Below are 27,357 nucleotides of genomic sequence, written 5' to 3' on the forward strand. Positions count from 1 at the left end.
TGGTTGCTTTGATGGGAGTAGTAAACACCTGGCTGGAAGGGAAGCCATGGGGAGTGGAGTGTGCAGACAGGTCTCTGCCTGGGGGGTGGGGTGGGGCAGCAATCTGGGGGCAGGTCTCACAGGAAAATCACAATCCCCAATCCTAGCCCTACTGTGGACACCCTATCGCATTTCTGCCTAGTAACAGGTAACTCATCTTAAAGAAATCCTTGTTTCTATATCTAATTGTTGGAAAACGTGTCATGGCATTAAAATGTCCTGGGTTGCTTTATTTCTTTTTTTCTTCCTTTTTTTAAGTGAAAAGACTGGGGATAGAGAGACAGACTCCTGTGTGCACCCTGATTGGGATCCACCCAGCAATCACCATCTGTGGCGGATGCTCAAATCAAGCAAGCTATCCTCAGCGACTGAGGCCGACGGTTGAACCAATTGAGCCACTGGCTGCGGGAGGGGAAGAGAGACAGAAGGGGAAGAGAAGCAGATGGTTGCTTTTCCTGTGTGCCCTGACTGGGATTGAACCTGGGACGTCCGCACGCTAGGCTGACTCTCTACCACTGAGCCAACCAGGCCATGAGCTGCCTTCTTGTTGTATTTATAATTGTCCTCTTGCCTCCACTGGCATTGGGGTTTGGGGTCTGCATCAGATCCCATTCCTAATGGCAAACCACTGACTTAGCAGAGAAGGAGTTTTTTTGGAAGTCTCTTGGGAAACGACAGGAAGGCCAAAGAACTGTGCTTGGAAATTATGCCCTAGACAGCAGATGCCCCAGGACACTGCCAAAACCCTGGTGGGCGAGCACCCACCGCCTCGTGGCCCCTGGATGCTGCACCCCCTTCTGGTGTGGAGGCCTCTGAAAGTGGCGGTGGCTGCCATGGGCACACTCACGAATTCGTCACCTCTCTGTTTTGAGATGCCAGCTCCAGATTCACCGTCTGCTTGGGGCAGGTGGAGAGCCCAGTGCCCACTGTTACCTGCGCCCTGGCAGTGGGGTCCTCTAACGGGCTGGGCAGCCACCTGGCCAGTGCCGACTGCAGGTCCCAGCTTGGTGGCGTGGCTTCGGAGGCCCTTCTCTCAATCTTGCTGGACTTCCTTTCACCCAAATGCCTGAAAACCCACATAACGGATTTCGGGCTTTGCTTCTTGTTAGAGGACAAAGACTGGGTCTTTCTGCTACGTGCTCTTCAGTGTGAACGAGCAGCAGCCGGGTCACTGTCCAGAACCCCCAGTCTAGCCCTCTGACCTGGGGTGCCACACTAACCCTTCTGTGAGTCGCACCTATGGTGAACCGTCAGCCACCCTTGTCTCCCTGGAGGTGGGGGGCCAGGCTGGGGAGAGGGTCGCCACTGTGGGGCCAGGAGCTCTGTCCTTTCCCCTAGGAAGGTCCCGGGGCGAGGAGTGCCCCACTGAAGAACTGAGTCGGCTCAGGATGACACGCCTCCCTGTGTCCTCTGCAACAGTTTCCTGAACCTTTGGCAACCAGCTTGGCGCCGGCCAAGGCGGGCACGCATTCCTGTTGTCACAGCCACAGCTGGCTGCCAGATTCTATTTATAGTGCATTGCTAGGTGCCAGGCGGTGCACTGAGCATCTAACTCAAATGAGCTCATTTAATCTTCTCCCCTCCACGGAGGAGATGACTGTTGCCTAAAGCCATAGGGCCAGCTTGGGGCTGGGACTGGAACCCAGGCAAAGCCCAGTCTCTTCTCACTATCCCAGGATCTTTCTAAAAAATATAGCCCTCGTTCCTGCCACACACACCCCCCCCCCCCCACCACACACACAAGGAGACAGAGACATGTAGCGAATGCCCAGCCACAGATATTTCTGAAGATACATTTGGGGGCTTTTCTTTCTTCAACTAATTTGTATTTAGTGTCCAAAGGTCCAAAGGTCCCGGTGTTCTGAGAACCAGCGGAGTCTTAGAGCCCGTGGCCTGCTGACTGCTCAGGGTTTGGAGCCTCCTGGGTAGACAGACAGCAGGACAGCTGCCAGTGGTCTCTTGGGGAGCAGCGGGGGGAGGGGCAGGACCTTACTAAGTACCCGTGAAGTGCTAGGGAGGCACTTGGAGGTTGTCGTACCTTGGCACCATGGGACTGAGTGACCCAACCAAACGAGAGAAGCAAAGGCTATTTATCCTGAGCCTGCTGCAGCAACGGAGCCAGCCCCCATCAATCACATTCTGGCAGACTCAAAAGCAGGCAGAGGGGTGGGAAAGCGTTATAGTGGGAAAAAGGAAGCTTCCCATGTGCCATGATTCGAGGCAGCTGGCCCGGGGAAGCCCGAGGCGGGCTGTTTGGAAGTGGGCGTCCTTTGTGGTTGGTTAGGGGTGCCTGTTTGGCTTTCTCTGGTTGGTCCTAAGTTGGAAGCAGAGACAAAAATTAGGGAAGCTGCGGGTGATTAACAAATGGCTATTTGGGGTCCACTGTTACAGAAATGATTGTTCAACTTCCTGGAGGGTCAGGCTGGCTTCCTGTGGGTCTGATTTATAGCAGCCGGGCTTCCTGGGCTGGTTATGGTGGATAAGGGTTGTGGGTCAAGGTTCTATTTTCATGTATGGTCCGGCTACTGTGCTTTTGTGTTTCCAGTCTCTTAGCACTCAATCCCCACACTGCGCTACCTTGCAGATAAGGAAACAGAGCCCGAAGGCAGTCAGGCGACAAGCCTGTACTCCCGCAGCTGGGGCAGGTATGGGCAGCCAGGCCTGCCTGATACTTAAGTTCACATTTGTCCCCCCTTGAATCCACCCCCCCACACACACACCAGCCAGTGACCCTTAAAGACAGAAGTCAGATGGCATCATTCCCTGGCTTCCAACATCCCAGGCGACTTTCCTTTTCTGTTGGAAGAAGACCCGATCTCCATCTAAGACCCACACGGGGCGGATTCAGCCCCACCCACATCGGCCTCCCCTCCCTCTCCAGCCCTGAAGGACCCACCCCACCTCTGGGCCTTTGCTTCTGCCAGGAAGCCCTCCCTGGCCCTCAGCATCCACCAGGGCATAGCTCGGGTATTGTTGCTGGCCCCAGCACCCCTTCATCACCTGCAGGGCACTGCACTTCTCACAGTTGGAAACCACAGGCCTTTCCATTGTTTGTGGATGACCTGTCCCCCGCTCCCTGGGGACAGGGCACTGACTTACCCCATTCTGTCGCATTCTCAGGGTCTGGCCTGTAGTAGGTGCTCAGTAAATATCCTGTGAACAAATAAGTGAGGGGGCTTGGCCTTATCCCTCCCCTGGCTGCTCTTCACATTCCTGATATGTGCTCCAGCCCCCTCCCCGACCTGCTGGGGAAAGGGTGCCAGGCAGAGCCGGCCATGGGCTGGGACTACGGTGGCCGCCTGAGGCCCTTTCTCTGGGGCCAGCTGGGCAGTGATGAAGCAAGCAGTCTCCAGCCCCCAGGCTCATTTCAGCCTGCTCTCACCTGGGGTGGGGCGAGCTCCTGCCCCGGCCAGCCTGCCTTCAGCCCCAGCACTGTCTCCAGGTGGTTTCAATGAAACATAGCGGACACGAAATACAAATGAGAAGAAAGACAAGCCCCCAGATATGACTTCGGGGACGTCTATGGCTGGGAATTATCTACATGTCTCTAAGGACATGGCTACACAGAGCTGCTTGTCCTGTGTCCCCAAAGCCACAGCAATTGCTCCTGGGGAGCCACTCTGCTTACAGCTTTCCGAGTCCTCCCATTGTGCAGAATAGCAGACTGAGACCCAGTCGGTAAAGCAGTTCGCTCAGAGTCACCGGCTGGGCCAGAGCCCAGTGTGGAGCTCTCTCCACACGGCTGGTGCTCTGGTTTGGACGTGGAGGGTGGGCCCCACTCAGTGCCACCTGGAAACCAGGGAGACAACAGGGTTGTGGCCCTTAGGACTCACCTCAGTAAGATGGGAAACGAAGGGGCATCTCTGTGGCATCCTAACTGTCCCCATGTAAAAGTTTCCGCCCTCTTTCCACCAGGTTCTCGGTCTCCTTCCACTCGGGCTGGAGCCAACTTTTTCTGAGACTATTGATTCACTCGAAGTAGCAAAGACTACCGTCTCCAGCGTGAAGTATGGTTTCTACTCTTAACTCAAGAGTTCAGGGCCAGGATGGTGGAGTCCCTGATTCGGCCTGAAAACGCTGATCCCCCAGCCTTTGAGCTGCCCAACGTTAAGTGCATGTCATTCTTAGCGACTGAAAATGGACTCCCACTTTAAGTCACCCAAGGGAAGAGACGGACTCATGTCATGCTGCACACGGCCTGATTCCAACCTTGAAGTCTCGTTGGCTTGTGCTGATGTCACCTCACCAAGATGTGACATGGAACTACAACAGAAAGCTAGGGGGAATTTGCTGTGAGGGTGGAGGAGAGCCGAGTTGCAGTTCTGTTTTTAATACCGGGGAGCACGTGGGGCACGAGACCGGAAGTCAGGAACCTGCTGTTCTATTCTTGGCACTGCAGTGAGTGCCCTTGGGCTGGTCACTTCCCCTCCCTGAGCCTCGGTTTCCTCATTTTACAAAACCAACGGGAGCATCTCCGACCCTCCTCCCTTTGCTTCTGAAGAGCCTGTGATTCCAGCTCGGCCTGTGACCGCGAGTGAAGAAACCAAAGATTTGGTTTCGTTTCATCACTTGGGCCCCTCAGCACTTCCCGGTTGGGGCTGGGAACCGGACTGGGTGCTCACTGACCAAGCCTGAGAGTCAGGAAGGTGGCCCGCAGCCTCTGCGGTCGAAACCTCACCCAGGAAGAGGGTGGGCAGATGCGGGCCGGGTGAAAGCTTTATCCTGCCACCCGAGGGCTGTGATTGGCATCCAGGCAACGAGGCCTATTCAGACTGGAGCTTCAGCTTTGGGGCGGAGGGGGGCTCAAGTGTCATTAGCAACTGTTTTTGATCAATAGAAACAAGTGAAAGCAACAACTAAGAACGTCCATTTGCTGGCAATTTCCATCGTTTGTGGCATTTAATTAGCATAATTGATCGGCCCTGGACCTTCTTTACCTGAATTGAAAAATACATCACTGCCTCCCCCACACACCACCCCAAGACATCTGAGAAATGTTCTTTTTTATATAATGAGGTTTTAACGAAAGCCCAATATCAAAACACCATATAATACTTTTATCTCATTGAAGACATTTGATGCTTATTACAATATGATTGCTTTAAGGTTTATTTTGATTTTTTTTTTTTTTTGCCCAAGAGTGTAGGCAGAGCCTTGCTGCTCAGATAGTAACAAAGAAACCTTAAACATGAAAAAAAAAAAAAAAAAAACCATGCACACACACACACACACATGAAAGGTAATATGTTCCCCATTAGTCCCGGTATCATTTCCCCAGGATTACTGCTTTCCAAATATAGCATTAGTTTAAAAATAAAAGGCCGTTTACAGTAATGGGACACTCGCTACTGCTTTGGAGCATATGGGCCCTCCACGGGGCTCACACAATAGCTTCATTAAGCAGGACGGCAGGGGAGAGGGTTGCCTTGGAAAACCCCCCAGCATGCCTCCTCAGAGGCCCCCCAGATAGGCCACCTACCCTGACCCAGGGCCCGTGTCTAACAAGCCTCCTAATTCCCCTTTCAGAACTGCTTTGTGTGGCCGTGGCTTCTTCCAGGGATGAAAACATTTTGGAAGTTGACAAGTCATCAATTGGGCGCCACCCGGGAAGAGAAGCGACATCCTTGAACTCTGCATTCTGGCCTCCTGCGTGGGACAGAGTGTGGTTGCCATCCATGGGAAAGGGGTCCTTTGGGGTTTTGGGGTCCCTTTTGTCCTGGAAGTTTGCCAGGGGCAGCGAACTGCAGGTGGAAGGTTGAAGTCACTCAGGAAGTACATGTGTCTAAATGCTTGGCTTATTTGACCAGACATGCAACTTTTTTTTTTCTTTCTTTTCTTCTTTCTCTCTCTCCCTCTCTCTCTCTCTCTCTCTCTCTCTCTCTCTTTTTCTTTCTAAGGATAGCTCAAGTCCCTTTTCAGTTGGATGAACCAGTCTAGCTAAGGGACAGGATAGCCATGTACATAGAAGGGCTCTCTCAAGTGTCATGAGGGCCACTCCAGTTTGCTTCCCTGGCCGGGCCAGTGTCACGCACCCACTGGAAGCTGCCAGCCAGCTGAGGGCCCCTGAACACTCATGTTGCACGTCTGCTATTTTGGTCCAACAATGTAGGTCCCTTCCGGTTTCGGGAGCCGGGCTCCCGGCACTCGCCAAGCACCCAGCCTCGAGAGGTCTCCGAGAGCCAGGCAGCAGGCTTCCAGCCCGAAGGGAGGGAGAAGCTGTCCTGGTCTGAAATCCCCAACCGAATGCCAATCATACTTTGTTGTCAGCGGAGAGGGGCAGTTCAAGGGGGAGCGATGGGAGAGAACGGAGAAGGGGTAACAAGAGCTAAAATTTATTGCCCTGAAGTTTGCCTTCTCAAGAGGCAGGTGGCATTGCCCACTGGGCAGGGGGCTCTTATTCCCTAGGCACTGCCTTCGCCACAGTGAGGGTTCCTTGCATGGAGCCCGTTTCTGGTTGATCAGGGGGTCGGCGTGGTGTCTCTACATCCACTTTGGACTTTCAGGATTTGGACCTCATTGTCTGACCTCATTCAGTTACTGCTCTTGATGTTCTCAATTCCTCCTTGGGGCTCATTCACCCTCGTGCTGCTGGACCACTGGCCGGCACAGAGCAGAGTCTGCTGAGAGAGCAGCCCCTGTGGGTCTAATGAAAGACTCTTTAGAGCAGGGGTCCCCAAACTACGGCCCGAGGGCCGCATGCGCCCCCCTGAGGCCATTTATCTGGCCTGCCGCTCTTCTGGAAGGGGCACCTCTTTCATTGGTGGTCAGTGAGAGGAGCACATTGACCATCTCATTAGCCAAAAGCAGGCCTATAGTTCCCATTGAAATACTGGTCAATTTGTTGATTTAAATTTACTTGTTCTTTATTTTAAATATTGTATTTGTTCCCATTTTGTTTTTTTACTTTAAAATAAGATATGTGCAGTGTGCATAGGGATTTGTTCATAGTTTCTTTTATAGTCTGGCCCTCCAACGGTCTGAGGGACAGTGAACTGGCTCCTGTGTAAAAAGTTTGGGGACCCCTGCTTTAGAGGTCTGGAGGGCGGAGCTAGGTCCAGGCTGGGGGAGGGGTAAGAACAGCTTCCTTTTATTGAGCACTTACTATTGACCAGGTTCAGAGCTCAGTGCATCACGTGGTTCTTCCCTTTGGCCCTGAAGGTAGTCTTGCCATGCCTAACTTGCAGGGAAAGCTACCGAGGTGAGGAAAGTTGATTAACTTGCTTGAACGCACACGGCCTGTGAGGGGGCGACAGCCTGCTCCTGCCCCTGAGCCGGGCCACCGTGCTGAACTGTGTCCCTAACTGGCTCCCAGTGCTGAGCTCCCAGCAGCGGCTCCAAGGCCCCTGGGAGGAGTAGAAGACAGAGTCAAGCTCTTCGGGAACGGTGCTTAACTTCATGTCACCGCATTTTTCTTGGGACTCGCCTTCCAATATCTCAGACATTGAGGGGCTGCTTCTAGCTGTGATGCCCCAAGGAGACAGACTGGTCTGCTCTGCTCCGGACATAATTCCTGCCCCTCTGAAGCTCACATGGTGGCCAATGAGAGTGCCCACAAAGAGCCAAAGTGAACGGTTCAAACAGTGGGATAGTTGCCAAGGAATTTGCATCACAAAATGGAGAAGTTAAGAGTCAGGTTAGAGATCACAGATGGGGAAATAGAGATGGAATGCAGGAAAGAGATTTGTCAGGAGTCATCCAGCTGGTTGAGGACAAAACTGGGATTTCAACTCAGAGGTCTCCACACTCCCAGCCTCTTAGTCATTCCTCAGTGGTGGTCAAGAGATGAAGGGGACATGGCGGGTGGCAAACTCCTCTAGGAACCAGGAGCCCTGGTGGGACCTTGAAGGTGTAGAAGCCGGAGACCAGGGAGGGGATGGGAGGACCCTGCCGTGGGATGCCGCGGCGTGCACAGGACACAGGGCGTGTGGACACGGAGGGCTGGACAGCAGATAGACTGCATCCCCCACAGCAACTGCACTGAGGAGCAGGGGCCGCTGGGAACCCTGGGTGCGGAGGATTCTGGGACAAAAAACAGGATCAGTTAGCAACATCGGCCAGAACCACGAGGAGAAGGAGGTGACCTCCTGCCACATGCTTGTCACTCTGGCCTAAGGTGAGCTTAAAGGACAGTAACACATGTTAGCTTTTTTGACCTCAGGATTGAGGACTGAAAGGGGGGGTGTCTCACTGCTATTTATTAATTCCTCTCTCTTGGACAATTTCCTGCTCACTCTGACTCATCGGGTGCTGATATCAGCACATTTCCCACGTCTGTTCCGGGGGACCCGTCATCTGCCAAGCCCCGGAGGCCCTGCAGGGGAGGCAGTGGGTTCAGCGTCATCGGGGGGCGCGGGCAGGGGGTGAGCACAGCTGCCGAGCTCCACAGGCCATGGAAGAGCCTCTTGTCTTGTTTCCTGCATTTCAAATGGTCTCCCACGGCCACTGCCGGGGGCTGCCACCTTTCTGCTGAGTCAGAGCACTTCAGAGTCTGCTCACCTGTAATGAGTGAGATTTTCCGGGAAACATGACCACAGTGGACGTGGGGGACTGCCCAGGTAGGGCCAGAGGACAATCTGAAAGCCAAAGGTTATGGCTTTTGATCTCAGTGTTGGCTTTGAAATATTCAACGCTCCTCTGGAACCAACTTGGATCAGTGCTGACCTTCATTCTTCTGGGAAAGAGAAAACGTCAGTCTGTTTGGAAGGAGGCTCGGGCAGCTTGGCGGGGGATCCGTGGGGCCCTTTGGATAAATTAGATGGAGTGCAGGTGAGAGGCTGACACACAGGGGCTCGGGGCTTGGGTGGGTACCAGCCCCCTTGGTCTTAATTCTACATGGTCCCTCCCCAGTCAAAGCAAGAACCTGCGCTAGCTGGTAGCAGAATGAGACTTCCGGGTCAGTGGTCCTTTTCACGTTGCCCGTGGTATATTTCCCCACTTCGTGAGTGTAATCTGACCTACCAGCGTGGAAGGCTCGAGAGGTTTTAAACTTGCCCCACATCAAACACGCCCCCTCCTCCACTCAGGAGAAAACCCCAGCCACTCCGTGGCTGATTCAGAGGGCATTTGATTGTCTAGAACACATCAAACAGCCTAAGTCTCTCTTGTAAAAGTTTTATGGGAAAATCATTGAAGACTGGGCCAGCTGTCCTCCTCTCCTCCTTAAATTCCAAACCCGAGCCGATATTCCCCATCCCCACGCCCTGGTGCCGCTCCGCTCCGCTGCCGGTGGACCTGCAGGAGCCGCCGGAACATCAGCCCTCTCCTCATTACGCTTGCCGGCCACGGCTTGTGGGATCTAGTGATTTGGACATATTTTATTTAACCAGCTTAGTAAAAGGTAATATTCAGCAGCTGTGATCTATGGCAGAATTACAATTTTCAGGGTCAAGGAGGGATTTTGATATTAGGAGGTTGGGCAGAATTGCTATGAAATCTCATGAGCTGTCTTTAAAAATAAATGAGAAAATAGGTTATCCAAGAGTCATTGTAAGGGAAAAATCAATAGGCAGTGTCTATTCACTTGGGCTATCAAAATCCTTGAAATTTGAACAAAAGTTTCACGTTTAGTGTACTGTAGGTTTTGAAATATCAGCGCTGGAGGCTCGGGGGGTACAAATTCATTGTGCGGTGCATCCGAACGAGGCGGGCCTTGTGAAGCTGCCCACTAAGACGGGGGGGATGGCGTCTCCGCGACCAGATTAGACGGGTGCAAAGAGAAAACCGTTTTGTTCGAGGCAGGCGGTCCGCCCATAAACGCCGACAGACACCCACGGTGCGGTGCGGGAGCAGGTGTGGCGGGTGGCAGGTGGCTCAGAGCCCCTTCACCGCTGGTCTCTTCTCCCGCAGGAGGCGTGGAGGTCACCTGTCTTCTGCCCATAAAGGCCACAGTATCTCTGCCCTCCGATGGGAAAAAATAATAATTTTACAAATTTCCTAGTTGTAAAAGCCGGGCTGAGCAGGTCATCTAGAATTACAGACGTTGTCTCTCAACCGTACACTCTCAACCCATAAAATGTGTTTGGTTTTGTTTTTCTCCCTAGTGTTACAAATGTGTCTTCAAATCCTTGGCATTGAATCGGCTCAAATCGGCCCAACCAGCCAAGGCTGCCTTACCCCTCCAGGCCTCCAGGGGACGCAGTCATTGCCAGGGAACAGCCGGGTCTCTCTCCCCAGCCTGTGAGCTCCCGGCAAGGCAGACGCCCTGCTTTGTGGTTCAATGCGTTTTTTCTCCCCCATCGCTGGCGTCATGTCTGACAGCTAAGTGTTGAAAAGTTGTTTTAAAACATTTTTTAAGATGAGTATTTTTTTTTTAATACATGAAGAGATGAATATGTTCCTTTTATTGATCTAAGACATTTCTGAAGTATTTTAAGGCCATAATCGTAAGGAATCTTTAAAAAGAAAATTAAGCCTGAGCAGGCAGTGGCGCGGTGGATAGGGCGTCGGACTGGGATACCTAGGACCCAGGTTCGAGACCCTGAGGTCGCCAGCTTGAGCACGGGCTCATCTGGTTTGAGCAAAAGTTCACCAGCTTGGACCCAAGGTCACTGGCTCAAGTAAGGGGTTACTCGGTCTGCCGAAGGCCCGCAGTCAAGGCACATATGAGAAAGCAATCAATGAACAACTAAGGTGTCGCAATGCGCAACGAAAAACTGATTGATGCTTCTCATCTCTCTCTGTTCCTGTCTATCCCTCTCTCTGACTCTCTGTCTCTGTAAAAAAAAAAAAAAAAAAAAGAAAAGAAAATTAAAATATAAACACCAAAATCCTCTACCCCCAATAGTATTTGTGCACCATGATGTCACAGCAGCTCATTCAATCTATGATGGCGCATCGCATGCCTGGTTGTGCTCTCTGGGGTTGACCTAACCGAATTCCCATACCAGTCCTGGAGTGGGGGGTATGCTCCCCACTTTACCATTTAGGAAACCTTGGGCTCAGTGAGGGGAGGAGCAGGTGACCCCAGCTCACCAGCGAGGGGATCAGAGCTCACATCTGGATCTGCGATCACTCTTGCAGAGCCATCTCCCAGAGCAATTTAAGAAGAAGAAGAAGAAGAAAATAAAAAAAAAACCTGTTTTCAAAAGCAACCTTCAACCTGATCCTTCCAACTTTAATCCCTAAAAAAAAAAAAAAAAAAGACAATGTCTATATTCATAGTACAGAAACGAAAGCAAAGCGCTGACCTGAAGATTTGTAACTCCCTTCAATCAGAGAGAGAACGAGAGTAAGATAAACACATCAAATGCAAAAGACGGAAATAGCACACTCTGGAATTAGGCATTTTATTTAACACATCAAATAATACAAGTCAGTCCAAGACACAACAATTAAAATGTATTGTGCTTACAATAGGTAGAACCACACTTGCAAGAGATCTAATAAAAACAAATGTTTTTTTAAATAAATTACTTTGTGGAATACAGCAAATAAATAGATTTGCACAGAAAATAACCCTGTGAATATTAGAGAGAAAAGAAACAAAACTGTGAGGTTCCGGGAAGGAAGCTTCGTGGAGGGAGGGGGACCGGAACTTGAAGCTGATGTGTGCATGAGATGTAAGAAACAGCAGCACATTAATGAAAACTAACAACAGACACCCTCACTCCTTCCTCGCACCCCCTTGGTTTTAGGAGCCATCTCGCCCCACTCCCGACACCCACAGTCTAAGTGATCCAGATAATGTAATCGCACCATCATTAGGAACCATGAAATTGCAATTCCTCGGGGAAGGAGCGCTGTTGCTCACTTACACAGAGAAGAGCGATTAATTAGCAGATCTCAGTTTAAAGTGACGATGTTCTACAGGGGTTCTAATCCCACTCCAGAGCGGCGCTCAGGCCTAATGAATTATCTAGAAGAAGTTGAGCTGAAGCCAGACGACGTCACGCAAAATGAAATGAAGTGAAATGAGATAAACTTAAAAAACCCCAAACTTTAAAATGATAGAGCGACCCCCCCACCATCAGGCAAAAGCCATAGAAGAAGCCAAATGGGGTTCATCTAATTTTTCCTCTCTCCAGAAATGACACTGATGAGGACGCAACCAGGATTCCATTTGAGGCGACTTGACCCAAAGGACTCATTCATTCACTCATTCCATCAGTGTTATGTTAAAGTGACAGCACTTTTACAGACTAGGATAGGCTGCTACTTTGGATTCATTTAACCTGGGACAGTTGGGTCCTCAAACGTCAGGCAAGGCAGATAGAAGGCCGCACCTGAGCCCCCAAAGAGGGTAGCTTTGGACACAATTCTGACATGGCGATATCTTCCCTCTGAAAGTGGAATGGAATTTTTACCTTTCTCAAGATGACGACATCTTTCAACGCAGACCTGGCTGGTACCTACCCTCCTCGGTGCTGGTACCTTGGCACTGACTGCGGAAATCCCAGGCTGCACCGGAGAATCAAATGGATGGTGCCGAGCTCAGCCAGCGGTCTGTGTGCACTGCAAGGCGCTCGGGCCAGCTGACATCTTTGTTTCATAACCTGCTTGGATTCCAAACTAAATCTCTCTGGGCGCTGATGCCTCTATTCTGAACGTCTGGGGGCTTTTAACAGGGGCTTCAGTCCTAGGCCATAACGCCCTTGAAGAACACCTTGGGGAGAGACTGCCTAACAATGGTGGTTACACCTGTGTGTGTGTGTGTGGGGGGGGGTTGAACCCCCTCTTAAGAAAGAAGGGCTGTGACTCCAAGGCCGAGGACTGGCAGCACACACTGGATTCTAGATCTCTCGTGGATCTCTCCAAGTGCACATTCACCACGTGCCCGTGAGCGAGGGACGGACTAGCACAATGTTAAGGTTTGATTTCCTGATCGGGAAATGGGTGCCCAAGAGGAAAGTGGCCCATCCAGGCAGGGCTGGCTCCATGAGTCGTGAGATCCAAAGCAAAACAAAAATGTGGAGTCCCTAGTTCAAAAAGAAAATATGCTTTTTCCTTTCTTCCCTAGGCTCTCCGTCTCTCTCGCTCTCTCTATCTCTCTTTTGTGGTGTTTCAAATTTCCTAGTCAATGTTGTTCAAAGTAAAGTCAAAACTTTAAATTAGGCCCTGGCTGGTTGAGCGTCGGCCTGGTGTGCAGAAGTCCCGGGTTCAATTCCAGGCCAGGGCACACAGGAGAAGCGCCCATCTGCTTCTCCACCCCTCCCCCTCTCCTTCCTCTCTGTCTCTCTCTTCCCCTCCCGCAGCCAAGGCTCCATAGGAGCAAAGATGGCCCGGGCGCTGGGGATGGCTCCTTGGCCTCTGCCCCAGGTGCTAGAGTGGCTCTGGTCGCGACAGAGTGACGCCCCGGAGGTGCAGAGCATCGCCCCTTGGTGGGCAGAGCGTCGCCCCTGGTGGGCGTGCCGGGTGGATCCCGGTCGGGCGCATGCGGGAGTCTGTCTGACTGTCTCTCCCCGTTTCCAGCTTCAGAAAAATATAGGAAAAAACCCAAAACTAAATTATTAGCATGAACTGTACCGTTCATTTTCATATTGTGCAACGCCAGTTTAAAAGCAAATATCATAATACCTGTATTTAATGCACACGTGAAATCATCCAAGTCATGCACCGTATTTTGTTACTCGTCTTAAGAGAACACCATGAATAGGCTGAGGAAACGAGCCGGACTTAGGGAGGTTGGGAGAGGGGGATCCTCCAGGCTTCGGTGGCCAGTGGGGAGCTCCCCCAGGCATGGGGGTTCTCCCAGGGGCAGTGCAGACCCCACGGGCTCTGGGACCTGCCTTGGGACTTGGGGCACACACCTGCACTTGCCCCCAAGGCTAGCCATTGGGGTCCTCTCTTTCCCTACCCCTTGTGGCTGGATGAACACGCCACCCCAGGGAGGAGACTGTTGCAACCATGCCCCAGCCCCAAATGCTCTGGAGTGCGCCTGCCTGATCCTGCCCCAGCCCATGCCTGTGTCCGGGTGGAGGACAGGCTGGAAGCAGCTGCAGGGCTGAGGTGGGGAGGGGAGAGCCTTGTGGAAGTGGGGCTCCAGGGGCCGGGGAGCAAGCAGCTAAGAACCATATCCCAGCAGCAGGGAGGTGGTAGGAGGCAGGACTGCATGTGAGAGGAGGCCTCAGGGCACCTCCTTCAGGGTCCAATGACTCATTGGATTCCCGTTACAAAACACAATTACCAAGACAAAATTATTAAGGATTTTAAGAGAGTGACTGCAGAGCCTTTAGCCCCAAGCCTGGGGCCCTCACTTTGTCAGAAATGTTCCCCTTTCACTGCTGAGGACGATTGGAGCTGCAGACACCGAGCTTCCTGAGACTCTCCAGCCTAGCTCTCCCATTTGCTGGGTGAGGAAGCAAAACCTGGGCAGGGTATGACGGCCGCCTGTTGGCTGGAGGCAGAGCCGGGCCCAGAGCCCTGGGACCTGGGACCCAACCAAGCATGGAAGCTACCGGACTTTAGGAAAAGACCAGAGCTCCTGGGCTCTTCTTGCCAGCCTGTTCCTGGGTATGGACTCCCGTCACAACCACAAGGACCCAGGGGCACTTCCAGGGCCGCCCCCCACTTCTAGGGCAGCACCCCTACTCCCAGCAGCCTGGGCATTTCCGGAAGTGCCCGCGGGCTCAGTGTCAGGGTGGGGCTCTGATTATTGCTGAGTTGTTTCTCACAGAGTCTTTGGTAGAGGGTGTTGGCTAGTGATGGTGGTAGGTAAGCCAACTGCAGGAACTAGAGGACAGAAAGGCTTTTACCTGGGGACAGTAGCTCAGTCAAGGACAGACCCAGGGTGTCCCTTGCCAATTCCTCGTAGGAGTACAGATCTGACATTCAGGGGAAAAGAGGATCACAGCCAACAGGGACGGAACTGAGTCTTTCTGTTACACTTTGGTTTGAAAACTGTAAGTGGGGAATAGTAGCCCCACTGACCTGAAGGCCAATACTTGCAAGAAGGCCAGAGGCCAGCGGCTGGGCCTTGGCTTCCAGAATGTGGTGCTATTTGAAGTTGTGCAGAGGAGAGAGGGCTCCCTAGAGGTGGAGGACCTGGAGTCCACTCCTGGCCCTGCCAACAGATTTGCTGGGTGATCTCGAGCACATCTGCCTTCCCTGAGTCCATTTCCCCATCTGAAAGCAAGCAGGTGGGCCTAAGTGGTCCCTAAAACCCACACAGCTTGAGGGTTCTGTGCATCTGAACTCATCTGCCTGGTTGGCTTTTGCCATCCAAACTGTCACCGAGGTGGCTGCACAGAGCTCCTACGTCTTGTCATTTGAAAACCCTGCTCTCTCTGGCTCCGCGGCTTTCATCTTTCCTCACAAAAGGGCCCAGGGAGGCCCGTCTGCAGGCCTGGGACGTGCGGATGGCTTTGCTGGGATGCCCTGCTTCTCCTGTCCCCAAAGGCCACGTGACCAGACATCAAAGTTTCTCCACTCTCTGGGGGAGAGTGCCCAAACCAGCCGTGTGCCCAGGGCCAGACTCGGCTTCTATTTCCGCTTCCTGCATGGGGCCCGGAGAGAGGAGAAGAAGGAGAGAGAAGCCTTTGAAACACGTCTCCGGCTCTATTCACTCAGCAATTTACCTCGCTGCTGAGCCCAGCGACACTCCCATGATGCACCCCTTAGCTACGCGGCAAGTTTTTTTTCCCTTTTATGATATTTTGGGTTTCCGATTGCCTGCCAAGTCAACCCTTTATCATTTAATAAGCAGGAAAAAAAAAATCCTCCAAGTCAGTCCCGGAACCCTGGGTCCCAGTCGACAGGGTCCCCACGCCTGTCCCCTGCCTGTTCTGGGATGGTCCTGGACAAGGGGCTCCTGCTGGTGGGACTTACCCACAGGCAGGAAAGCAGCAACTTTACTTGGACTCCAATGGGGCCATTTTGCCAATATGGCCATGGAAACTGCTGGGATGTAGGACCACACAGCACTGTCATTTGGAGAGGGCTTTGCCAACCAACTTGTGGCGATGGGGCAGCCATGGCGAGGCAGCAGTGGGAGGCAGCAGAAGCGGGGGCATCACAGTGTGGTTTCCACATCCTGGGGTCAGACAGCAGGTCAGGATACTGGGAGGGAAAGCGGCTTTCTGGCCTCCAACCCCAGGGCTGTGGCACTACTTTGTCTCCTTATCTGTCTTCTTCACCATGTCTTTGGGGCCTAGAACATAGTAGATGCTCAATAAATATTTACTGACCAGAGGCATCAATCTGATTATACCTCTCCTGCTGCAAACAGGGAAGGCTTGATTATTTGGAAGTCCTGGGGACGGTAATGAGCTCATAGAAGCCACCTGGCTGTCCTTGCTCTGTAAGTTCTTGGGAGGGGTAGGTTTGGATGAAGGAGAGATAGAAGTTGAGAAGAGAAAGGACCCAGTGTCCCTGCTGTGCCCAGACCCCTGGTAGGGCAGTGTGGGGAGGTTCTGCTCAAGGAACGAACTATCTATTTGGGGTTCTTCCCCAAACGCCCAAGTGTGCACAGGGCGGCCTTGGCATCCCACCCTCAGCAGGGTTGGGACTAGGTTAGAGCAGTGCACTGGGGGAAGCCATCTGCTGGGCCCGAGGTTAACTGCTCAGAATGCACCTCTGGCCTTCCTGCTCTTTCCCCTTCTTCTCACCAGGGGCACTGCTCTGGGATGGGCCAGAGGACCTCCCCTTGGCGGAGCCCACGTGTTCTCAGAACCTGCCCTGGCCAGGGTGTGTGTGGGTTTCTAGGGCAAAGCCGTGTCCCCAGAAATACATCATGGTATCTTCTGAAACCAGGAGAAACCTCCAGGGAGCTGGTTCCGGAGAACCAAGACCCTCTTTCCTTCTACCCCCTTCTCCCAAAGATCACTCAGGGGGTAGGTTTCTCCACCCCCAAATCCGAAATCCGCCCTCAGAAGAGGGTCTGACAACTCACGCAGAGGGCCGAGGGGCTGACGGGTCTGAAGCTGTCGGGGGGGGCGGGGGGGAACGAATCCATAAGTCCCATGGAGTGAGGTCAGAAACCCAAGGAGTGAATTCTCAAAGCTGGGATGTCTGGTCTCTACCAGCACACAGGTGCTCGCTTTGCAGGAGCCTGGCTGACCCGCTGCACATCCCTGAGAGGGCTAAGGCCTCGCCACTGCCCCTGTCCCGTGTCCTGAGGGAGGTGAAGGAGGGAGGGGGATGGTGTGGTCAGGGCCTCAGGCAGTGGGGTTCGGTCCCTGTGAGTCACCAGCCCACAGCTGCCACTTCTCCACTGAACTGAGCCACAGTCCCAGTCCCTCCAGGGGCGAAGATTCTCGTCACTTGGTCAAACCTCTTCCCCCTGATGGTGTAGGCCAAGCAGAGTGGACAGGACACGCCAAATCGTGGGCCCCAGTGCTGAGCCCACTGCTGGCATGCAGTATGCTCCATCGGGGTCACTGAGGGTGTCCCTGTGGCTTGGGTCTTTGGTAGAAGCTTCTGGAAAGAAGCTGGAGCCCAAGGATGTATTTATTTTCAACTCTGTGGGCCGTTGTCATGCAAAAAAACATGTCTCTCCAACTCAGGCACTTTCCCTGATAAAATAAGTTAAAAACAAAAAAAGTTGAGGCAACAAAGGGCACTGGGCGGCAGAAGGGCCTTGCCCCCCCATACACACCGTCCCCTCCTGAGCACACCTGGGGGAGGTGGGGGCGGGGGGCTGCACTGAGCAGCGTCCTGCCCCCAGGAAAAGTCCAGGCAGCCCTCCGCGGAGCGCGTGTGCAGCCGATCAATACGGGCTGCGGGCTGCCGAGCTATTATTCACGCCGAAGGGCCTCGTCGGGATGAAGGGAAGGGGGGCGGTGGTTCACAGAGCCCCGCGCAGAGCTCTGCTCCTCCGCGCTGCCCCTCTCCGAGCCGCCTTCGTTATTTATGTAGCGCGAGTAACGAGATGATTCAGGACCAGTAAGTGCTTTCCGCTGGGCGCTGGGCCGGGGGGCATGGCAACGGGGTGCGGGGGATTGGGGCGCTGGTCAAAGAGACTCTCCCTGCCTCTCCCTGCCTTGGGCCCCTCCTGAAGAGGGTTCAGGAGCCTCCTTGCCTGCTCCCCGCCCTCTCCTTGAGCCCTACTACTAACCACCTCCTGACCCTTGATGCTGGGGAACCCACTGACCTCGACCGGTGTACCCTCTGCTCCTGAACTCCGCACACACTCCCAGCCCACGGGCCCTGCCAGCTTGGTTTGCCCACCATCTTGGCTTTGCCCTTTTTGCCTGTCGTAAGTGGGCTCTGAAACATCCACCTGTGACTGCCCTGGAATTCTAATATAGATGGACAGTCTCTCTTAGGACCCCATGCGGCTTCCTCCCTGCACAGCAGAAGGGGACACTGACCCCAGCCCAGTCACTGGTGTCAGGCCTTGGCTCCTCCAATCATACACACTCTTCTGCCTGGGCCTGATTGCTCTTGTTGCCTTGCAACGTCGCCCTGCTTGGGTATAATACCTGTGGTTTGAAGACCTTTCCTGAGCTGTCTGCACAGCCACATGCGCCACTTAGAAAAGGTTAGCATCTGGCGTAAGAGACACCTGACTGGTGGCATAACATGGTGGCCTCTGGCAGCTACCACTGGTTGGAGCCTGATGGGCCACAGAAGAGTAAGACCATAGAGACAAGAATGTTTGCTGGGGTCTCGTTTAAAGGTAGTGAGTTACAGCACAGGGTGAAGTCAAGTTTAAGGATAGGCAGCTTGCCCGGGACAGCACCTTCAGCCAGTGTCTCTGGGTGTCGAACTGGGAACGGCGCCCCACAGAGCCCTTCCTCCTTCCATCCGGGAAGGGACTCTGAGTGTGGAGGCCAGCCCAGAAGTGGTCGGCTGTTGTGTGCCTGCTTTGAAATGGAAGCTTGAGTCCCCCTCCCACCTCTTTCGACCCTGGTATGCCTGCATTTCTATGCCCACCATGGTGGGGGAGGTTGGAGGCCAGGCCTCACCGAGCTTGTGCCCGTGGGCCGGGCCTTTCTCTGTAGGCCTGTCTGTCCTCGGTGGGTGATGCTGAGATGCGCTGCAGAGTGAGGAACAGTCCAGGGTCCCTTCTCTAGGGGATGGGCATGTGGGAGAAAGGCACTGTGCATTCCCTGATAGCGGTTGTAATGCCCCACTGACAGGTCAAGAAGCCAGCCTCTGAGAGTGGCTTCCCTGTTGATGTGAACCCAATGAATCAGACGGAAGTCAGTGCAGCCAGCAGTTCCGCGTGGAGAAGGCCGCTGACTCCTGACTTGGGATGATGTTGAGGATGGAATTTGTCCCCTCCGGCTTGTAGCCCACGCAGAAACTGATCAGTTCAACAACAGCAAGTCACAGAGAAGGAAAAAGACGGAGGGTAGGTCCCAGCAAAGCGCTGCTCCCGTTGTCTATCGGGGAAGCACCGTTCTCAGTGAGCTCATTGACTCCGCAGGGCCACCTGAGCCATCTCCACATCACACCCGCCCTGCGCCAGCCGACCAGACACACAAGTGTCCTTTCAGAGAAGTCTCTGCCTCCTCTCCACACAGACCACAGTCCTCCGACCGCACACTCAGCTGAAGGGAGAGGCAAGTGGACCAGGGACATGGGACTCACAGTGGTTCCTTTGAAAGCAGCCCGTCACCCCTAACCAGCCGTCCTTGGCTCCGGACACACATTTCTCCCAAGAAAGCCGTCTCCACTCCCGAACACCAAATGACCCACCAGGCTAGCAGTTCAAACCAAAGCGATGAGGAAATCATTGCTTGTAGTTAATTCTCAACTATGTAGACAAATGGCCATAAATATTTATGACGGGAAATTTCATTATTTAAAAATTCTACTCTAAATTTTCAGCTAACCCCACGAAGAGTGCCGGCTGAACAGGTTGCAAATTAAGAACAATTATTTTTCTCTTCTGCATGTGAATGGAACTTACAGCAAAAGTCATTTAAAGGGGTTAACATCAACCTTAATTAAATATTAAAGTGTGCCTGTACCTGCTGCTATTGTTGCCCCTTCGAATAAGATATAACCTATTTTTGACAAGTTTTCATCTTTCTTTGTGGAAGACGCTACATGAAACCAAATCAGTGGCAAAGAGGAGAGTAATGAATAATCTATTTCATATTCCAACAGCACCCAGAGCTCGGAGAGGAGAAATATTCAGTGAGATGACGGCAAGGGGCTGTGGGTACCACATGACACAGCTAATGTTTAAATAATAATAATAATAAAAAAAAGCGATAAACAAATCATTAGCCCTTAACAGTGGTTTAATGCAATTTGTTAATGAACGTAATGGTGGGGACTAATAATGAAAGAAAATAAAAACGTCTAAGCAGGTGCCAAGTTGCTGGCGATGCGCAATTATTTCCTTGTCAAGTTTTTATGATTTAATGAGCCCCTCTGGGACTGATGGCTGTCAGTCAGTCGTGACTTTTTGACACCATTACAACTTCAAATACAGCAGCAGGCAGGCTGTTTTCCTCGGATTTGAAATACTGAAATGATCTGACAGTTTTAAAGAAAAGATGAGCCAAAAGAGAGAGAGAGAGAGGGAGAGAGGGAGAGAGGGAGAGAGAGAGAGAGAGGAGAGAGAGAAAAAGAGAGAGAAAGAGAAGGAGAGAAAGACAGTTGCTTTCCTTTCTTTCTTTTCCTCGCCCCCTCCCTTCTTCTATGGAGTAATCTCTGGATGCTGTTGGGTAATGAAACCCAATCACTGAGGTCATTATCTGATGAGGTTTTTGGAACAGGCAGGCTTTTTTCCCCCTCTTTATTTCTTTACTTAATGATAACCCTCAATGGGCCTGCCCCGCATGGGACGGCCAGAGCCGCACAATTTTGTTCACCATTAATTTCAGCCTTTGAAGCTCGGGGCTCAGAAGCAGTAGCAAAGCAAACCCCCCACCAAGCTGGTTCCAAAATAAGACAATCCAGCCTGCCTTAAACAGAATAGCAAATGGCCTCCCAGCCCAGCCTGGCAGCTGACGTCAAGCCTGCTGCATTCGCAGGCATTCGCCTTCAACGTGGGGCATTTAAAACTCTTTACAACTTAAAGAGACTTTAATTAAACTGCTTTTGATTCTGGAGGTGGGGGCAGGGAGGGCAGGGGGGGGTAGCATCTGCGTTATTTATTCTGTCGGGGAAACTTTCATCTGCAGTGAATTTCAGATGGCGAGGGCTTCCTCCTCCTCTTCCAGGTCTTCATCATCAGCCCCCCAACCCTGCATCCTACGGCATTTTAAACAATAGTCCCAACTTTAGAAATATGCATCAACTGAAGTCTACACAGCTCGTGCCTAGAACCTTCCACAGATCGATGACCTGCTTTCCATTCACGGCTCTCTTCCTTGCGCAGCGGAGCACTGAACGAATGAGCCCGAACCATCCGTCTCTCGTAGGGCTCCTTCGAGTCCCTCCTGCAGCACCCAGGAGGGACAGGGGGGAGTTCGGGAGGCCTCTGGACCCGCTTTCTAAAAGGCACCCGCTGCCCTGCCCTGGGCTTGAGGGGTCGCCCTCAAGGTGGGTTTGATGGGGCTGTTAGGCCAAGGGTTACCTGTTCGTATTCTTTCCACCCTCAAGGTTGAACTGGGACAAAACCTCAGGCAAAAGCCGATAAAGAGACAGAACCCCCAAAGAAAAGACTTGATATGTGAGCAATGCATTCCTCTGACTTCACTACTTCAACAGGGACACAAGGTTTCAGTGAAATATTTAGGAGCTTGTGAGTTTAGATGATCAGGTCAACCTGGCTTGCTCCACGGCCTTGGGAAGAGTCTGGAAACGTGAGGGGTGGCTGGACACTGGTCACCCACTTGAGTAGGACCCGTGGTCTCGGAGGAAGCCACCAGACAGGCTGCGATGCGACTTCCCCACCATCAGTGCTTCAGAACCAGAAGGAAGCGGGTTGTGTGTCCCCTTGCTTTTTAATGGTGCCTTCGAAGTGTTTAACACGTACAGAATTCCATTATCAGAATAAAGGGTTCTCGCTGAGATGGATCCTGTAAGCCGAGAGGAAAATCAGCTCAGCCTTCCCATGCCTTCGCTGTCCTGTTCGGCTCTGCCAAAGTCTCACCCCATCCCCGAGAAGCAGACGCTGCCGCTGCCGCTGCCGCTCTGTTTACACAACACTAAATGATTTATCTGAACCCATGCGGGGCCTGGCCCGCTTCCGTACATACGCTTTCTCCGGTGAATTTTGCCATTCTGCCTTTGCTCCCTAAACCATAATGGTTCTCTTCCGAATTGGGGGGAAACGTATTAAGTGTTACGTCTTGGTGATCTTCATGCATGCGCACAGGTGGTTAGCATTTTTTATGAAGGGAACAGATTTGTTTTTCAAAGGCTCAAAGCTTCCAATTTATATTCAAAAGACAGTATGGACCCTGTAAGTGCCTATGAAGTCTTAAAAACAAACAAACACATTTTGCTTCATGACCAGGGGGAAAATGACCTCAGCTTGGGCAACTCGAAGTGTCATCATAAATGAACTCATTTTGAACGCAAGTCCTCGTTACCTCGGACAGGAAGAAACCAAAGAAAATCACAAAGCATGTTAGAGGTTTGAATTCATATTGAATTCAGGAAGGCTATGCTGACATTTGTTAGTAAAAAAGACAAAAACAAAGCAACAAAACAAACCCAGGCTGTCTTTTTTTGCAACACACCGCAGCCCTTTTCTTGTAAAGGAGGTTAGCGCACGTTTTCCATAAAGTTTATTTCTAGCAGATCATCCTATAGGACTCTTATAATCACATTTGAAATTTCACACTGACGGAGTCATGTTCTTGCTCTTCCTGAAATATTCATGTTCTCTTTACATACCGGAATGGATGTGCAGAGAACCTTGTCAGACCTTTTGCATGTATGAGGGCTGCTTTTGGCAGCGCACATATTAAAACCGAAGGGATACAGGAATGCTTACACAGGTCAGGGGAGAGGAGGTCACAATTAAATATGGTTCCAGGGCTCACTTTGCCAGTATATCCTGGGGAGGGTGGGGTTTTGGGAAGCTATGGAAATATTTCTTGTAGCCAGTAATCAAAGTTGTGAAAAGTGGATATTGGGCAGGCTCAGCAAAAAATATTCTTGGGTGTAAAAAAAAAAATATATGTGTAGAAAAACAGAGAAAGTGCTAAGTCAATTTCCTGCACAACTGACATGAAATGCCCACCTTTGCAGTGAAAGCACTCAGGCAAGTTGGCTGGATTCATTATGCTTGGGTAGGAATGGGGCTGGTTTGCTGAATCCGGTCACCGGCTCTGACCCCTGCTTTTCTCTGCATTTTTATCCTTGGACATCACAGAAGGGCAATGCAGTGACAAGAGGTGTCTGACAAACAGCACAGCCTATCAGAAGCCCCCGTGACAGACTCATTATGCCCTCTCCCAAACCGTGACCCCTGACATGTCCACAGGGCAAGGGAGAATGTCACCAAGGCTATTTTGGTCAGTAGATGAAATTACCAAAAGGCAAATAAACATTCACCTTCCTCTATTAAAAAAAAACAAATCTGGGTGAAGACCAACCTAGAAAAGGACACCCACCCACATGCAAACAGGAATAAAAAATATTTTTACACTCTTTGCACTTCAGCTGAACAGTGGTGAGAGAGAGGAAGGGGTCACCCAGGGCCTGTCAGCGCAAAAGAATGATTCATGTGACCGTTTTGTCTTAATTACTCAGAACAAGCCGCTGTTGCTGTTTGTCAGGGCAGAGCAGATACATCAGTGTCTTCTGACAGAAAAAGTGACTGCCGTCAGGATGGTGACGACCAGGACGACGGCCAGGATGACGACCAGGATGCGGTTCTGGATGATTCTAGGAGACAGCAAAGGAGAAAGACGTTCACACAGACGGTCGGAGGACGTTCTGGCAAAGATCATCCAAGATCAAGCTGGCTAATCTAACGACGGCTTCCCAGGTCGGGGAGGGGAGCCTCGTGCTGTGTGCGTGTGTAGTCATACAGCTTTTTGGTTCTACAAACGGTCCCCGAAGAAACAAACGACTCCATGATGATTGTCACACCGCACCCGGAGAGATGCTTCCTGCGAATCAAACAGCTTTCGAGGTTCGCAGCGCCACACAGTCATCTTTAAACGGTCGAGCCCACCCCCCATCTCCACCCACCATGAGAGCTTCTCTTTTTAATTTAAAATGTGAGACTTGGATTTTTGCAGTGTTTCTGGTTAAAGTAAAAGACTCCAAGGAAACCTATGTCAGTAAGGTACTTACCTGTACAGAAATACCTGGGGAGAAGTAAAAGAGAGATTTAGGAAGAAAAGGGCAGGATTAAGAAGCAAGTGTCAGACTTGCAGCTCAGGCTGTGAGACCGCCATCCGTCACGGGCTCACGCTCCGTGATGCCAAGAGGAAATGTTACATTTGCTCCATAGCGCAAAAGAAAAAAAAAAAGAGATGGAAATGAGAAATAATAATACAAAGCACCCCAGTGCCTTGTGGGCTTTGGCACGTGGGTCCCCCCTCCAGGGACTGCAACCCCCTCTGCTCTGGCTTTGTCAATCAAGTGCTGATGGGGAACTGGGAACTCCCGGAAGCTCGCAGTGGAGACACCCGCTCCAAGGTGCCCGCAGAGAGCGGCTGATGAACTTGTTTCATAATCTGTTACCTCATTCTGAGAAAAGAGGTCGAACATCATGAATGCTTTGTTGAGACTTTCAAAGGGAACTGAGGTCAAACAGCCTCGCCCACGCTCACTCCCACAGAACCAACCACGAAAATAGAGACAGAGTGGTTGGCGGTCCCGCTGGTGGTCCACCCAGCTAAGACCCTACAGCAAACCCCATCTGCCCGCCCCCCTAATAGCAAGCACAGCAAGGTCTGCGGTCTTAGTCGAGGCACAGGACGCTGGACTGGGCGTCCACAGGAGGAGCTCACTGGTGCTCAGGTTAATGGAGACCCCGCCCCCTCCTACTTCAGGAAGAAAACTTTGCTGTCAGGACATTTGCAGCGTTTTCTAGCTTCTGGATGAGTTTCTCTCTTGGAAGGATGACGACACCCTAGTGGTTTCAGTCGGATTCCTCCTTGTCCACCCCCTTTCTTGCCCAAACCTAAATGGATGGATGGAGACTATCACATCAGACAGGCCTACTCCCTTTTGGCCCCTGGAAGGACTAGCTCTCTCTCCTCCTGACAGGTTACAAAATGATCACATTTGCTGACACGTCTTCCGCAAAACTGCTTTAGTGCCTGTGTCCACTTTCCTGGAAGGAGATGAATGATCCACCGGGTCCTCATTCATCATGTATGGCTCAGCTAAGATCTGTCTCGTTTATTTCTCCCCGTCCCCACTAGAAAGGCTGCGCCCCGACATTAATTCTTCTGCAATGACAGCTAATTCAGACTTAACAGGCCACATTTACTCGGGAGACGGGAAGATTCTCCGCCCCCGGAAATAAATAAGAACAGGACTTCATGGTTTTCTGAAGTGAGGCTAATTATGAGCACTGATCGGTGCTAGTTGGTAGCTTGATTTAAAACCCAAATTGGTTTTTTTCTTTGCCCCCTTTTACTCTAGAAGGGCAGAAGTCTTCAGAACAGTCCCTACACATCCTGTTTGCCCAAGTCACTGCCACAATCTCTATATACCACAGTCACTCGCATCAGACTTGCAAAGGAAATCAGCAAAATTCAAACTCAGCAGTGAATCAGATTAAAAGCATGAAAACTCTTTAAAATTCTGCCTTCAGTACTCTCCGGTAGCATGTCTCTCAGTTGACAACCATTTTATTTGTAGGTTGAGGGCCCCAAGGCACCAAGGATGCTCATTTCTAAAGGATTAACTGTGGGTGTTACTTGTTTAATCTGAGGCATGGTTAGGAAAACAAATGTGCGGAAATCCTAAATTCCCAGCTCTTCTCCGGCCTTCCTAACCCGGCTTCCCCATCTCAAGGCAAAGAGGAGTGAACTCCACCTGCGATCTTTCCTAACAGCTCCTATCTTGAGTTCACTCAACAAGCGCCCCATCCCCAGACGGGCACCCTGGGCCACAGACCATCAGAAAGGCTGAACTGCCCACTCCTTCTTTGGTGGTCCGCAGTCCCCCCTGCAGCCCCGTGCACGGCAGTCTCTGACACAGAGACCTGTGCAAAGGAGGAGGATGAAAGCACGCGGCCTCATGATTGTCATCCTTCCACTGAAGGGAGAAGGAAGATCTATCTGTGCACATTTAGTTTTCAGAAAAATCTCAGGGAGTCTGCATAGAAAAGGCTGAAGCGAAACGCTGAAGCAAACCCCCCAGGATGGATCTTCACACCATGTTGCATCCTCAGAGCCCTACTGGGTCTTCTCGGGGAAGCCAGGAGAAGGGGCGGTCCTCACGGAAGTGAGGAGCATGTTGGCGGTGGAGGACGCTGGCAGGAGGGTGCATCTGCTTTCAGACCAAAGACTGGCAGATATTTGGAATGAAGGGTTTAGAGGGCAAAAGAGAGTCGGGGCAGACAGTGGGAAGGAAGTGACCAGGCCAGGCCATCAACCCAGCTTTGGACCTCAAAGGTGCTGGGCAGATACAGCCCCTCGAAAAACCAGGAGAATGAGTGGCTGGGGCCCTTGAGTCCACAGGACTGAGCCAACCTGGGGGGCATGGAGGACAAAGGCTGGCATCAGAGGGCTCCATCTGTGAGGAAGCCTGGGTACAGTCAGAGCCAGGGGCTGCTGGCAGGTATCGATGCAGGCAGAGCAGAAACAAATGCAGAGTTTGGAGAATCTGAAAAACAGCCAGGAAGAGGGGTTCCCAGCCAGCCAGCCAGAGAAGGAACTTTGGGAAAGCCCAAAGTAGCTTCCTTCGGAACTTTGGGGGGCGGGGGCAGTGGGTGGGATTTATATTCAACTAGGTATGCAGCAAGCAGTCTTAATCTCCCTTTTGAAAATGCAAAGTGTGTTTACCCAGTAAATAATTTAAGAAAGAATATACACTTGAAAGAAGACATCCATTGAACCAGCCAGGCTAAATTGCCTCCAGGCAAAAACTTGTGCATTTGCATGCTGCATTCTATTAAGTGAACACACTGTGGCTTTAAAAGAATGCAGAGCCAAATTAAAAGGAATGTGGGCCTGAAACATCAAGGATTCTCCAAGTTTACATTATGAATCACAGTGCTGTTGATACAAGATGAATTAACCATTTACTTTGAGGCTGAACTCACAAAGTACTATTGAAAATACGGATCCTGTGAAGAGGGGGCAGGGAGGGGCTAATCTTCCCATTGCCAGTCTCCTCCCCCTCTGGATACAAGCTGCTGCGTGTGGCAGCCGGAATCGCACAAGACAGGTTCATGGGCTGCAGGCCGGCGCGGCACCTGGCACAGTTTCCTGCTCCTGCTTGAGGAGCCCAGGAATTCCACTGCGGCAGGCGTGACCAACACTCACCAATATCCAGTTCCCTGCTTCTAGGCACAGACGGCCCTGACCTGGCCCTTGAACAGTGGGTGTGGCCATGTGGCTT

General features: G+C 51.8%; 1 protein-coding gene across 5 annotated transcripts in view; it reads right to left on the reverse strand.

Annotated features, from left to right (window-relative positions):
* Positions 1–27,357, reverse strand: part of VTI1A (vesicle transport through interaction with t-SNAREs 1A) — a 395,143-nt gene that overhangs the window by 16,404 nt on the left and 351,382 nt on the right. For 4 of the 5 annotated variants that reach the window (XM_066355094.1, XM_066355097.1, XM_066355092.1 and 1 more), the window contains one exon: positions 22,594–23,715. The exons of the other annotated variant lie outside the window; for it this stretch is intronic. In XM_066355094.1, the coding sequence (XP_066211191.1) occupies positions 23,622–23,715 (94 nt within the window). In that variant the 3' untranslated portion in view covers positions 22,594–23,621. Of the gene's footprint in view, positions 1–22,593; positions 23,716–27,357 lie in introns of those variants that run through there. 5 annotated transcript variants of the gene reach the window in all.

The sequence above is a fragment of the Saccopteryx leptura genome, chromosome 13, assembly GCF_036850995.1.
Source record: "Saccopteryx leptura isolate mSacLep1 chromosome 13, mSacLep1_pri_phased_curated, whole genome shotgun sequence".
In the NCBI taxonomy this organism is placed as follows: Eukaryota; Metazoa; Chordata; class Mammalia; order Chiroptera; family Emballonuridae; genus Saccopteryx; species Saccopteryx leptura.